Source organism: Mastomys coucha, unplaced genomic scaffold (genome assembly GCF_008632895.1).
Source record: "Mastomys coucha isolate ucsf_1 unplaced genomic scaffold, UCSF_Mcou_1 pScaffold22, whole genome shotgun sequence".
NCBI classification, from domain to species: Eukaryota; Metazoa; Chordata; class Mammalia; order Rodentia; family Muridae; genus Mastomys; species Mastomys coucha.
In genome coordinates, this window is record NW_022196905.1 from 135,065,686 (window position 1) to 135,081,311 (window position 15,626).

The following is a 15,626-nucleotide window of genomic DNA, read 5'->3' on the forward strand; positions in this document are numbered from 1 at the left end:
GTGTGCATGTGGCACTAGGGACCGGGACAAATCCATGCTGACTCATGTGTGGAGAGGGAAGATCCCAGAGCTCCCTCTCCTCAGAGGAGAAAGTTATCCCAGGATGGTCACCAGACCCAGCCTTTTTTCTTCCTCCATGTGGCAAGACATCTGAGAAGGCAAAGGACAAGGAAGCTGCCACTTGGCAGAGTTCTCAGAGCAGCAGGCATGGAAAGAGCCCAAAACTCAAATGGCTGGAGTATGGCCTGGGACTATGCTCTGCAAGTGCTATGCAAATCACCTTGTGATAACAGGGGTGGCTCAGCACTACTGGTCAGCTGCTTTCCTAAAAGAAAACTACAGAAATGTAGCAAGGTTAGGGATGAAACACCCATGTACCTGTAATCTACTAAATAGGAAGTCAACCATGCCTCACTGGTCTATAGTTAACTTTGTCTCTGAAGTCACAAGGTGACCTGAACCTTCAGCTGAAGCAGATAATGGAGAGAGAGATGGCTATTGTCCCTCCAGAGGGGCAGCCTTACCCTGGCTGTAAGGAACATTATGTCTGCATAGGAATCGTTATGGACACACATAGTTTTGGTCTCCCTGCTGGGTCCCTAGTACCTGGTTCCATCCCCAGCCCTGGATTTGGGTGTCCATATCACCATGGGTACACAGTCAATGTTGAATGTTTAAATGTGTACAAGGAAGAGTAAGCAGACAGGAAAATGAAGCCCCAGTTTCTCGGTGACTACCAAGAAGTGTCCTTAGCCACCCTGCCACCTTCCTGGGCTTTATTTGCATGCTGCCTGTCTAGGCCAGGGATCCATCCCAGCTCTAAGGCACTGTACCCAGCAGGACAAGGCAGGCAACATCTAATCAGAAAACTCCACACTAACTTCCCAGCTGCTGGAAATAAGAACTCTGATGTTCACTCCTCCTTCTCCTGTGTACCCTCCACAACTGGATTAATTTCCACTTCAACTTCTGAGCCTCCTTTCCTAGGCCACAGGGCTTCCTTGGTAAAGGGCAGCAGTCAGTTGACACTGAAGAATAGCTTACTCCTAGGCCTTTCTCACATTCCTACCCTGGCAAAGGTTTTCCCTAAGGCAATGTGCGGCATCTTCTGCTCTTGGTTCCTTCTCCACAGCAGTTCAGGTTAACGTGAGAAATCACATGCAGAAGGAAAGGGCTGGTTAAAGCATCACCTTTACCTGGCTCTGTGTGTGCACCTGGACCTGGAGGTGAAGGTATGAGGATTTGTTTGAAGCCAGCCTTCAGTGACTGAGTCTCTGCCTCAAGGGGGAGAAAGATGACATCTTATGCTTTCCAGATGGACTTTAAAATAGTGTGTAAAGGTTGAAGGCAGGGCTGGGAGACGGCTCACTGGATAAAGTACTTGCTAAGCAGATGTGAGGACTGGAGCTCTGATTTCCAGAACTCATGAATGGTGCACAGGTAAGATGAACCAACAGCAATTCCCTGAAAAGCAGCAGGATCCTAGGAACAAGGGGACTTGCTACATTAGCCAAACCACTGAGTTCTGGGTTCAAGTGAGAGGCTCTGCCTCAATACATAAGGTGGAGAACAATCCGGAAAATGGACCTATCAGGTTCAACCCTCAGCAAGTGTGTGTGAACACACACACACATACACACACACAGCGGAAAAAGGTTGAAGAAAAAGAGGATACATGCAGTCTCACAGTGTCTCCCCAGATATGTATGAGGAAAGAACACAGAGAAAATGATGAACTCTCCAGAAAAGAAAGGCTGTTAGACAGTGCTGTAACCAAGTAACTGAGCACCCTGGTATCCCAGGCCCCTGGACACAGTGTCTGGGCACAAGGCCACTTCTGTGGCTTTCCTGCCAAAAAATGTATTCTTCTTCTTTTAACAAGATTTGTTGCATTTACTATGTGTGTGTGAATGCGTCTGTGAACATATGCATACATGTGTGCTAGTATGTGTGCCTACGCATGCATGGAGGCCAGAAGAGGGCAGTAGATCACTCAGAGGTGGAGTTAAAGGTGTTTGCAGGATGCTGGGTTTGAACTCCAGTTCTCACAATTCTTCAGCAAAGACTCTTAACTGTGGGGCCACTTCTCCAGCCATCTGCATCAGCCTCTTTTTTAAAACCCAGGAAGGCGTTGGTTCTGACCACTCTAGCACGGCTGTGGGAGGGAGGCGTCACTGTAGGGACTGAGCTGGAAGGAGTGAGAGTGGACTGTGAGCAGCACCCCCCAGGTAGTGTGGAAGCACAACTCAGCAAGAAAGAGATGACAAAAGACAGAAGCAGACACTCCAAAGAAGAGAGAACGCAGGCACTTCACAGATGGATCAAGAACCTGAAAGAGATCAGCTAACCCAGCTTGTCAACAGTGGACGCCACCCATGTGTGGACAGTGGGATCTCACTCTGCCGCCCAAAGCAGCACAACCAGTACAATTGCCACTCTGGAAGGTCTGACGTCACAGTGTCTATCTGAAGATAGATACGCCTTGTGACCCACTGATTACATTATGAGGTGGACATCCTACAGCCAGCCTTGAGCATGTACACCTTGAGACAGATAAGGTCACAGCAGTTTCTGAAACAAAACATAGAAACATACAGAAAGACACCAGTGAGAAGCCACAGACTGTGTGCACAACGGAACAGTAGAAAGCCGTGAAAAGAAACCATGGAGGGTGGTAGCATAGCAAGTTACAAAAGAAAACATGCCCTACGAAACCATGGACAGAAAGTTTGAAAACTGTCAAAAGCTTCAGACCGTATTGTTTAAAAATAAGAAACTATTACAGCAAAAGTACAGAGAAGGCTAGGCACAAAGGAGGTAGAATAGGACTCTGTTTGCCTGGGGCAAAGACACAAGAAGGACATCGAGGCCCTGACACATAATGAGCATAGCAATCGGTTGGTTACCGGACAGATCAACGAATGTCTTTGAAAACTGTCAATGCTGAAGGACTGCTGCCCACCTGCAAAGCAAGCAGGCAAAATACCCCACATTTTCTGGCTGTAGACTATGTCCTTAACATCTGAAACAGCTACAATGATTAGCCTTTCTGAGATTATAGGCCCTCAGTGGAGAGGTTAGATGCATGCCAAGGGGATCAGAGAACACCTGTGACCCACAGCTGCCACCTTCCTGGAGGAAAAACTGCTTTAAGGGTGGGCAAGACAGCCCAAACAACCAGAGTTCCTGCACTCTGCCAGTCTGGACTATGGTTAAGAACCTTTTGCTCTTTGTGTCAAAGGAAGGGTGATTTCCCTGGAACCAATAAGACGGCCAGGCCCTCGCTATATGTGTTTGTTTAATACTAGGGGTTTGTAGCAAAATATAGCTCACTCCTATCAATACATTCTTTTCCTTCATTTGTCTGATGGTTCCCCCTATAAAAGCCAGGCTGTCTTGAGCATGAGGTCCTATTGCCCCAGCCTCGTAAGTGAGTATGGGGATGACAGGACTGGGTTTTAAGGGAAATTCTTGGGGGCGAGATCACCATATGGAAGTCAAAGGCTCCCTTACCAGCTGGAACTCGCTTCTGCGGCTGAAGGCTTCCCTGATCCCCGAGTCTCTCCAGAGTGCGCTCAGGGCTGGCACGTAGAGCTGGAAGGTGGCAGGCTCCACAGGCAGCCCTGCCTTGTTCTCGAAGGCCATCAGAAACATCCCGTGCTTCTCATTCTCAGAGTGCTGCCAGGGAATGCCAAGCTTGTCCCGAGCGTCCACAAGTACCCTCGAGCCCTGGAAGAAAGTGAGAACAGAAGAAGGTTTACTTGTGCTCTGAGCCCACAGCGGAGACCCTTAGCACTGGCTACCACAGCAGGTCACTCACACGCCATCAAGTTTGCAGCCAGTACATGTTTCCTTGTCTGTCCTGGAATGAGTGTCTGGATTCCCAAGACCACAGCCAGAATCTCTGAGAGGAAAGCCTCAATTGGGGAACTGCAGAGATCAAAGTAACCTGTGGGGGATTGTCTTGATTATTAATCAGTGTAGGACAGCCCAGCGCACTGTGGCAGGACACCCTGGGCAAGGCGGTCCTGTGCTGTATTAGAAAGCTAGCTGAGCAGGGCAGTGGTGGTGCACACCTTTAATCCCAGCACTTGGGAGGCAGAGGCAGGCAGCTCTCTAAGTTCGAGGCCAGCCTGGTCTACAGAGTGAGTTCCAGGATAGCCAGGGCTACACACAGAAACTCTGTCTCTAAAAACCAAAAACCAAAAACCAAAAAAAAAAAAAAAAAAAAAGGCTAGCTGAATGAGCCAAAGAGTGAGCCAGCAAGCCATATTCCTTTATAGTTTCTGCTTCAAGGTCCTGCCCTAACTTGCTCAAAGATGTACTGTGACCTTCAAGTGTAGGATGAAATAAACCCTTTATTCCCCAGACTGCTTTTGGTCAGAGCATTTTATCACAGTAGGGGAGACGAAATTAGAACAGCCTATAACTTCAGGCAGAGGTTCACGTGCAGTGTCTCCCTCCCCTCCACCAAGGCACTGGGATGGAGCAGCTGCATGGGAAGGGAGTGCCAGCATATTTAGCCACACTGTCCTAGGGCTGTCAATTTCTAACAAGATACAACTGCTTGTCCCCCAATTCAAAGCAGACAGGAAGTCATGCACACAGGTAGTGAGCAACCCTGAGACAGGAAAAGACAGAGCTGCTGTGCCCTGAGCCTACCCAGAAGAAGCCAAAGCCCCATGTACTGTCCCTCTGTGCTGCCGGCAGAAACTGCTGTCCATTCTTGCACTCGCTTCCTCCATGTTAAAAATACACTGAGTGCTTCCCTGCCCTTTCCTCCCCCAGGAGACAGGGTCGAGGAGATGGAGCAGGAGCCTAAATCAAACAGTGCTAGGGGACACCTGGCCTGGACGAGCTCCATCTCAGCAGAGGCTTCTGGTCACCCACCCTCTCAGACCATTGCTTCAAGATTAGCCAGGTAGAGCCTGTGAGGTCTGCACTGAGTGCTTGAGGCTCACTCAGCTTTCTGAATGGTCAGTACTGTGTAGAGTAGAGGAGCCACCAAGAAGGTAGTGGTAGGAAAGACTCTGCCTTGCCTGCCTGCCCATCTACGAATCAGAGCTCCACTTCTGTCCATGTGACATCCTATTTGTTTTTATTGTTGCATGTGGTATTATGTGTATGTGCATGTGGGTGCACATGCCTATGCTCTCATGTGGAGGCCAGATGGGCCTGCATCCTGCTCTATTGCTCTCCACTCTAGCCCTTTATCTCAATGAACCTGGAGGAAGGCTGGCAGCAGTAAGCCCCAGAATCCTCCTGTCTCCATCATCACCACAGGGCTGCAGTTACAGGTCCAGTTTTCATGTGGGTGCAGGTGATTCAAACTCAGATCTTCACACATGCATAGCAAGAGCTCACATCCACCAGGCCGACCACCAGGCCAACCATCCGGCCCTATTTATTTATTTATTTATTTATTTATTTATTTATTTATTTATGAGACAAGGACCCAGACAATGCAGGCTGGTCTTGAACTGTGTAGCCCTCAGGCCGACCACCAGGCCAACCATCCGGCCCTATTTATTTATTTATTTATGAGACAAGGACCCAGACAATGCAGGCTGGTCTTGAACTGTGTAGCCCTCCTACCTTCACTGTAGTGCTGGGGTGACAGGCATGTACCACACCATTCCACATACTAACCCTTTTAGAAAATTAAGTAACAGCTTTACTGTGCTATATGCATATGCTTCCTGATTTGCCCATGAAAAGTTCATGGTTCCATGCTTTAGTTGTCCTTTATCCTAGGATCCCTCACCCTGACCCCAAGGCAAGCCCTCACCAGCTATGTGTCTCAAAGCTCAACTGCAGCCTCCAGCTGAGGCTTTAGCATCTGCTGGTGCCTTGACCCATGGAGGCAGTGCAGTGATGCCTTGGTCTTTGCTGCGAGTCTAACTGACAGGAATGCCTTGTGGAGGTGTCGCCCCCTTGGAGTTGGGGTGATCGTACTCATATTATCATTCACTCAGCAATGGGAGAAAGTATTTGCCAAGCATACGGCTGACAATGGAGTTGAGCTAAGACTTTATAAAGAACACTCAAATCTGGAGTGGTGAGAAGGCTCAGCAGGTAGAGACACTTACGGTTAAACCTGAGAATCTGAGTTCAATCCTCTGGACCCACATGAAGGAAAGAATCAACTCCCTCAAACTTTCTTCTCAGCTCCATAACACAACATCACCGCCCCCCCACCCCCACACTCCCCGGCACAACAATAAATATAAGTAGAAACGCAATAGTTTCTAGCCTGGTTAGAAACTGGGTGAAGGACATCAAGGGATATCAGAAGAGCTGGCCCAGCCATCGAGCAGATGCCCACAATGGTTAGCCTGGGAAAGCAGAGCAAGGCTTTGGCAAAAGACATACTCATTTACATAGGGAAGATGCAGCACTGGGTGAGGGTGAAGGTGCTGGGAGATTCAGAAGCATCTCAGAAAACTAAATACATTGGGACACAGCCCAGAAAACTCCTTCTCAATCATCCATCCCAGAGAAACCAAAATCTGTCCATAAAAACCTTCACAAGAAGGTACATATGGTATGGATGGTGAAACATTCCTGTTATGGAATACTACTCAGCAATTAAAAAGGAACAGTCAGTGGTGGGGTGTGGCTTAGGGGTGAAGTGTTCACTTAGCATGCAGAAGGCCCTGTGTTCCATCCTTGGTACTACAGGAAAAAAAGTGATGGGTTTAATTATGGAACTGATTGATGGCCATGGTACCTGGAAGGACCTCAGGTACACTACTATAAAAGATCACGCTACACAACAGTTCATATGTTATTTTCTTTCCTCTCTGCAGCCCCCTACAGAATGTTCTCTGAAATGATGATGTAAGGATGGACAGTGTGTGGTGGCTGTGGAGGCTGGTAATAGGAGGAAAGGATGCTGATGATAAGGACAGCCCAGGACCCCTGTGATCCTGACTGTGATGGTTATGCAGCCACTGTAACCATGTTCACTTCCTGGCCCTGCTATTGTACTGTAATTATGTGTGTCACAACAGTGGAGAACGCTGGCTGACACTGCTCAGACTAGCTTGGCAACTTCCTGCAAACCTATCATTATTTCAAATAAAAAGGCTTTAGAAAGTTCACCAGCAACCATAGCAATTTATGCTCCAATGATGGGTCAGGGGACAGGAACTAGAGAGTCAGAGCAGAGAGCAGGAAAATGTGAGGCTCCTGAGCTTCTAAAGCCCTAATGGGAGCTGGGTCTTCAGCAGATGAGTGTGGCGTGGGGAAGTCGCTTAGCGCTACTGTGTCTGAGCAAGCCCTCCACTCTCCTTCCTCACTGCTCCGCTGACCACCGCCTCTGGGGCCTTCCTGCCTCCTGCTTTCTCAGATCACACTGTCTTGTCTCTACCTTCCCCAAAGGACAAAAACCTGAAGGGTGACAATAGAACAAAGATGACTCCTACTTTGCACACTATGTACAGCAAAACCTAACCTGAGCATGCACAGAGGCCCCTTTGTTGAAACCAGGAGAAGGACCCTGTTCTGCCACACAGTGGCAGCCTGAGCCTGGCAAACAGCTGGGACAGGGTTAGAGCCTCCACCTAGCCTGACTCTGGAAGCCAACCCACCCAACAGATGGTATGCACAGCCCTACTATGCTACTTTGTGGCATATGGCCCTGTTGTTTTGTTTTCTGAGACAGGGTCTTGTGACACAGCCCAAGTTGGACTTGAACTCTCAGAGATCCTCTTGCCTCTACTTCCCAAGGTCAGCTACAAAAGGGATTTTTTCAGGTGTTCTATTCATATGACAGAGAATTTAGCTTAGTAAGGGTTGTGATGTCACTCAACAAAAATCTATAACCCAGGTCAGGTTGTAATGACAGACTTGTTATCTATGCACTTGGGAGGCTGAGGCTAGAAGATCAAGTTCAAGGACAGCCTGGGCAATTTAGGATTAAATTTCATCTCAAGAAACAAAAGCACAAACACAAAAGAAATGGCAGATTCTCAAAAAGGGCTTTTTTTTTTTCCCTGTAGCAGAAACAAAAGCTTTGCCTAAACTGATTCACAGGTCACAGGTCCCGGAGCTTTCCTCAGCACTGCAGGGGACACTGGCTGGGCTTCAAATGTGCTTGCAGGGCCTGTGAGATGGCTCAGTGGTAGGAGTAACTGCCACCAAGCCTGGTGATCCCAGCTCAATCCCTGGGATCCACATGGTGGAAGAAGAGAAGTGATTCCTGCAAGTTGTCCTGCGACCTCCATGTGAGTGCTATGGTACAAATATTTAAACAATTCAGACAAGATACATACATATACACACAATTTAAAAAAACAAAAGAAAGACAAAAGAAAAGATCTTAGAGGGAAAAAAAGAACTGAGGAGAGGTACCAGTGTCTTAAAAGTTAAGATACTAACTTGAGTGTGGTGAGCGGTGGTACAAGTTTGTAATCACAGAATTTGGGAAGCAGAGGCAGGAAGATTGTGAGTTAAGGCCTACCTGGGCTCCAAAGCAAGCTTTTGTTGCTTCTAAAAGCCCAATGTGGAGATGAGGACTGGAGAGTATAACACTATGACAATATCTGCTACCATCTTCTTTTTAAATAAAAGACCAATTTCCAGCTGAGCAATGGTAGTGCACACCTTTGATCCCAGCACCTGGAGGCAGAAGTAGGCAGGATCTCTGAGTTGGAGGTCAGCCTGGTCTACAGAGTGAGTTGCGAGACAGCCAGGGCTACATAGAGAAACCCTGTCTCAGAAAATAAAACAAAACCAAAATGACAAAAAAGAGGCCAAGTTCCTAAATAAGAAAAGCAAAGAAAACCTAAAATCTCTAATACAACAAGAGAAGGAAAGAAAGAAAGAAAGAAAGAAAGAAAGAAAGAAAGAGAGAGAGAGAGAAAGAAAAAGAAAGCAAGCTAGCCAGCCAGCCAGAAGCTGACCGACTGGAGTCTCTAACAGCCGGAGGAAAGCCCCAAGTGACTCTTACTGCAGATTTAATCCGTTGACAGCTGTACATTTCAGTCAGTTGTGAAAACATAAATAAGGTTGTAAGCAGGTTGATGACTTCATCCTAGAACAACAGAGCATTTTAAACTGTTCAAAGAGCACCTTTAAGACAGCTTATAAATCTAACCATTAAATGTTAAGTTGAGAATAGAGCCCCTGTCTGCTGGGCATGTGGATTTATTTTTCCTTTTGGTTTTTTTATTTTTTTAAAAGATGAGGATGCAATCTTGAAAATCCTGGTCTCATTTCCAGTGGATTTTTAGTCCCTGGCCACCCAATCTTTTTAGAGTAGTGAGTCCTTACTGAAGTCTTTCCAGAAAACATACTAAAGCTATGCTGGACATGGGAGGCTGGCAAGGAGACTTGATATGGTGGTTCACAAAGGCCATGCTGGGTTTGCATGTGCTTACACAGCGCATGTGCACTTGGAAAACTGTTGGTTAAAAACCGACAAGGGCTGAGTGGCTAGCTGCTGGCCACTATCCAAATCAATGAGAAGCTGCCAGAAATGTAAACAGGATGCGTTTCTGTAAGTTGTGAATCCGGCAGGCAGAGGCAGCGCCTCTCAGTTCTCTCTGGAACCAGCAGCAAGGCTGTTCCCATTTGAAGGCCAGGGAGATGAGAGAGCAAAGTGAAGGCAGCCAGGACATCACCCATTTACAACAAGAGGTGGATGGGACCCCTAGTGTCTCTGTCCACTGCCTCTCTCTGGGATACACAAGCACATTATTCTGCTAGGAAAGCCACCCACAGAGTTCTACCAGCAGCCCAAGGCAAAGAAAAGTGCCAGGCAATGGGAAAAGATCCAAAAGGCTAGAATGTGGTTCCCCCCAGGGTGCTTTCAAAGATTCTCAGAGCAGGACAGAGCAGGGCCCTCAGATGGAGTCTAGAGATAAAGCTACAAACGAAGGTCAGAACAATGGAGGGATAGCCAGAAATGTCACTGATGGTGGGAGGCGAGGTTTAAAGACAGATGATGGGCCAACTAAAAAATCTGGAACCTCTTTGGTAAGAAATGGGGACAAACAAAAGGTTTTGGAAAAGGGACATGAGGCCTAGTTCTGCCTCCAGATCTGTGGAAGGCAGGGCCTTCCAAGGAGGAACAGAAGGCAGGGCAGACAGAAGGTGGTCAACTGCCCCAACTGGGAGCCAAACAAAGGAGAGGCGCATATGACTAAGAGAACTCAGAGCAAGCTGGGAGCAGAGGGGAGAGGAGGTTTTGGCAAACTTAAATTAGTGGGTCAGCGAGAAATTCTAATCAAAGTTTTCAGAAAATAGATGGACCTCGAGGCTAAATTGGATTTTGTTGGGTGAGGTGGCATATGCCTGTGATCCACACACTGGGGAGGTGGAGGCAGGAAGATCAGGCTACATAACAAAGTGGCTGCCAGCAAGAATATATGAGATCCTCAAAGCCAGCACAAACCCCCTAAACTGGCATAAAACCTTCAGGGTTTAGGACATGCAGAGAAACGGCATCACCACCGATCTTCAACTGACTAGAAAAGGGTTTTCTGAAAGTTAAAGAAAGGGGGAAAAGAGGAATTCTCTGCCTGCCTGCTCAGGTTTCCTCAGTTCTCCCAAAGTGGTGTGTGAAAAGCTGGGTGAGAGAGCTCAAGCTCCATCATTTAGAGGCTTCCAAAAACCACCACCTGCAGCAGCTCACAGCCAAGTCCCTCCTTGCCTGTCCTCCCAGGTGTCAGGCTAGAAACCCTGGAATCTTCTAAACATTTCGCCAAATGTTATAAAGACAAACACAGAGGGGAAAGGAGGCTTTCCTGTTAATGCGCTTAGCACTGACAAGCAAGAGTAAACAAACACCCAACCACTCCAGCCCCATGTGCTCATTCCATGCTTTCTGATTCAAGCTTGTGAAATAATCTCCATGGTATTTTAAAGGAAGGAAATACGATGCAATAGTAAGTACTGGAATAAACTGTTTATAGCAAAGGTGCTTCATAGGATTTGTGTTCAAAGTAAAATAGCTATATACAATCAGGACAACCAAACCTGAGAGAATATATACAAGTGTTCTCTTTCCAGGCTGAGAGCTGTATGATATGTTCTTCTGTAAGTACCACAGGTGCAGGCCCTTGCTGGTATGCAGCGTAACCCAGTAGGTTTAGGGGCAAGTTTTAGGAAGAATGATAACAGGCTGTGAGGAGGTATAGGCAGAAGGATAAGTAATTTGGGGTTATCCTCGGCACAGTATTTGAGGCTAGCCTAGGATTTAGGAGATCCTGTCTCAAAAATCAACAAACATACAATCATCAAACAATTCTGGATTATTTCTAGTGGATGAAGAGTAGAAAAATTGTCCAGGAATCCCCTTGATACTGGCACCCATCTGACTTTCTTTGTGAGAAATTACAGCTAGTTAAATTATGGAATTTCTGGGTTGAAATTTATGCATACACACACACATGCACACACACACTACGCATAGTATGGAGAGATGGCTCAGCCAGTTAGAGCATGCCTTGCCAAGCCTGACCACCTGAGTTTAACTGGGCTCTGACCTCAACACATGTACTGCAGCAGGTGCACACTCCTCCACACAGGCAGTTAGTAAATGTTTACAAATATTGAAAAAAACATATGTACATTTATTTGACACTTTTGACAAGTAGTTCTAAAGCACTCTCCAAAAAGATTATAACAATTTATATATTGACACTTTGTAGCTTTTTTCTAGTCCCAAATTGGATTTTTTTTAAAATTTTTTTTTTTTGAGACAAGGTTTTTCTGTGTCTTGGCTATCCTAGAACTCACTCTACAGACCAGTGTAGCCTGGAACTCAGAGTCCCCAGGCCTCTGCCTCTCTAATGCTGGACTTAAAGGCATATACCACCACATCTGGATCCAAACTGTTGTTTATCAATCTGTTTTACTGAAATTGTCCTTCATCAATATCTATAAAGCCATCTTCAAACCACAGGCCAAAAAACCCCCAAGAGAACTGAAAATACAGAAGGCTCACTAACTTTATCCTGACAGTACAAAGCAGAAAAGCCAGAAAAGTAACAGATATTTGGGTTCTATCTATCAGACAAACTTTCACATTCAATCTTTATACTGGTAGCAAATAGACACTCCTAAGTAATAAAGTGATACATAAAGTAATAAGGTCTATATTTACTAATCAAAATGCCTACTGTTGGGAGGCCCAGCTAACACTTCCAACAGAACCATCATGTCAAGGCATAAAGTGAAATTAAAAACATTCAGCCTCAGTCCAGGAAAGCCTTGAATTTGATGAGCAAGCTATCAATAATGACTGTCTATGTGAAACCCTTACACATTAAATAAGATATTAGGAGAAATTAGCTTGCTCATGGTCATTGTTCCTTGCCTCTAGAACTATGCAGCACTGAGTGGGGAAGGTGGGTAAAGCTGTCCAGCAGCTATGAAGCCCCAAGTTTCAGCCTCAGTCCTTCAAAACCCATCTGATAAGACCCTATGGACGAGAGGAAAACCTCACAGAAGATAAAATGATTAACAGAGAAAATAAACTCAATGTTAACATAAATATCAGCAAAAATGTACTTGGTCATGTCAGTAAATTTAGGATCAGCATTAAGTGGCCTCTTGCTGAACTATCACATTGAACAGCATTTCAAGTTAAGTGGCAGGTTTCAGACATAAACAGACTTGGGAGAGTGTAGTTGCTTGGCTCCTAGGAAAATTCTCTGGGGAACATAACACCACTTTGGCCACGGCAGAGCCACTGTACATAATTAGATGGGACAGGACAGCTGGCACCCAACTTCCACCTCAGCACTCCAGAGCCTGGGGTTCAAGACCAGCTTGGGCTCTAGATCTAGAGTAAGGCTCTGTCTCACACTACCTTCCCTCATCTACTCTGGTATGTTTATGGCTATTTCCTGTAGTTCAGGACTTTAGCAGTAACTCAGGCACCTGCCTTCCATGGACTGGATGGTACCAGCCTAGATAGCTGAGAACAAAAGTCTTAAGCTGTACCTAATTAGCACTTATGGAAGGGCAGGGTCGGTCCTGCAGTTTCAACATCTGTTTCAGGAATCTGCTGATGTATTTTCTTTCCACTCTGCCTCTCCTCCCATCTTTACAGTGATTTCCAATTTTCTACTCACCTCAGTCCATGGAAGGCTCAGGCTGGGCTCCATCTGAAAGTCTAGGTCCCTGCCATCAGTATGTGTTTGGAATATCACTCCAGGGCTCTCTGTAGATTGCCAAAAACTACTGCCAAAAGGCTAGTCCCCAAAGCCTGTGCCTCCCTTGCAGGCTAACCATGGGCTGCAGAGTTCCTAGCACTCAAGTTAGGAGACTGCATGTACTTAGAGGGCTGCAGTGGCTTCAGGTGGGTGTAAAACATTCTTTTTGTCTCATGTCCAGCTGTCGTCAAACTACAGCCTCCCAGATGGATGGCTGCAAGTCTTCTGACTGGTGGCCTTGTAGCTATGTGTGTTCCATCATTCTGCTCTCAAAACCAGCAGCCAGGCATCTGACTGAAGCAAGTCAGTTTAAACAACTCATCTGTTCAAATCCCCACAGGGTTCCCCATTGGATTCAGAGGTCTTCTGACTTCACTTCTTTCTACTTGTGCTGGTGGCTTCCTCTTTCTGCCTAGGGGCCTTAGGCTAAGACCCTCCTCTATCCATCTTCCACATTCATTTGCTTTGTTTTTTTCTTTAGTTAACACCCATTAGCTTACTCATTTATCTTTACGAAGTTACTACCTCTCCGCCATTACCCTACTGCATGTCAGCCCCAGGAGGACAGGAATGTGTACCATGTTTCCTCCATGTCCCTTGGCCTATCACACACAGCAGATGCCCTTGTGAGAGGAAGAACAAAGGTTCTTAGGGTTATCACTTGCAAAACAACATCAACTGTTCTTTTGTCTCACAGGCTGCAGGGAGGAACGCCCAAAGCTGTTGGTTCTTCAGACTGGCATCATGTAGCCTAGGCTGGTTCTGGGATCACAGGAGTGCACCATAACATGACAGTTATTCCCCATTATTTATATGAATAGATGTGCAATATACCAACATTGGTCAAGAGTATACACATAACACACAAAAATATCATTAGCCAGTTTTCCAGAGGGGGGTCCACCACAAAAGCACTCATCAGTGAGGTTAACAAATGAATGCATACTGGCTCATCCAGTATTTGAAAAAACAAAACAAAACAAAACAGCTGTATAATTATCTTTACATTCTTTTAAATAAATATATCATTTTCATATGTCAAAGAAAAAAAAGTGCTGACTGGCAGGAGAGTTCAACCAAAAGGCCAGTGGCTTAGCTCCTTACATAAGGCCAGAGTTGCAAAGGACTGGTGGTGTTTGCAGGCGAAGCTTCCCCCCTCTGTTTCCCTTGCTTTCAAAGCCTACAGTTGCTCTTCTGGCTAACAGATACTGACACTCCTCTGCTGGTACTAATGAACCTGGGGCCCAGTCTTCTGAGAAAGATTCTGATGCTTTACAAGAGGTCCTCCTGGGAGGGCAGGGCATCTCTAATGAAGCATCAACTTCATAACATTTTTTCAGGGTTTGCTGCATGCCTTCTCTGTCCAGTAAAATACAGAAGGCTCGTAGCTTAGAAAGAGTAGACATCTGGACATCTTAGTTCTGGGAGTGGGGATCTTAGATCAAACATCAGCTGAGCTGCACCATGGCCAGAGATGCTTTCTGGTTCATAGAAGAGGCCTTCTAGCTGTTTCCTCCTGGGGTGGAGTGAAAGCTCTCTGAGACTCCTTTTTATAAGACCCCTGAACCCATTCATTATTTTGTGCTTGTGACCTGATGACTACCACCTAAAGTCTTTATGTCTCAATCCCACCACATTGTGGGTAGACTTCAGTACATGGGTCTGGGGTGCTACACTGAGACCACAGTACCCCAGGTGGGATGAAATAATAACAGAAGTTGTTATAGCACCACTACCAACCATGGCATGTGTTTTAGGGGCAAATTAGGTTTGCAGTGTCTGTAGTGTAGGTGAGTGTACAAGGCTGTGTGTGGGTATACTTAGCTGTGTGGCTGTGTGTGGTGGCCAGAGGTCAACATAAGGTATCTTCCTCAATGGGTTCTTTACCCTTTACTTATTTACTTTTCTGAGACAGGATCTTTTTTTTTTTTTTTTTGGTTTTTCAAGACAGGGTTTCTCTGTATAGCCCTGGCTGTCCTGGAGCTCACTTCGTAGACCAGGCTGGTCTCAAACTCAGAAATCCGCCTGCCTCTGCCTCCCAAGTGCTGGGATTAAAGGCGTGCACCACCACCATCCGGCCTGAGACAGGATCTTAACTATATGGCTCTAGCTGGCCTGGAACTCATTGTGTAGACCAGGCTGGCCTTGAACTTACAGAGTGATTCTGCCTTTCTTTTTTTTTTTTTTTGGTTTTTCGAGACAGGGTTTCTCTCTGTAACCCCGGCTGTCCTGGTACTCACTATGTAGACCAGGCTGGCCTCGAACTCGGAAATCCGCCTGCCTCCGCCTCCCAAGTGCTAGGATTAAAGGCGTGCGCCACCACCGCCCGGCTGATTCTGCCTTTCAAGTGCCTGGCCTACAACTTAATTTTTAAAGATTTATGTGTATGTGTTTTGTGTGTGCATGCATGTACATGCACCATATGTGTGCATGAAGAGGGTGATGGGTCCCTGATTGTAA

General features: G+C 46.3%; 1 protein-coding gene across 1 annotated transcript in view; it reads right to left on the bottom strand.

Moving 5' to 3' along the window:
* Positions 1-15,626, bottom strand: part of Gna12 (G protein subunit alpha 12) — an 84,477-nt gene that overhangs the window by 33,843 nt on the left and 35,008 nt on the right. The window contains exon 2 of the mRNA XM_031338559.1: positions 3,514-3,729. Coding sequence (XP_031194419.1) covers positions 3,514-3,729 — 216 coding nt within the window. The remainder of the gene's footprint in view (positions 1-3,513; positions 3,730-15,626) is intronic.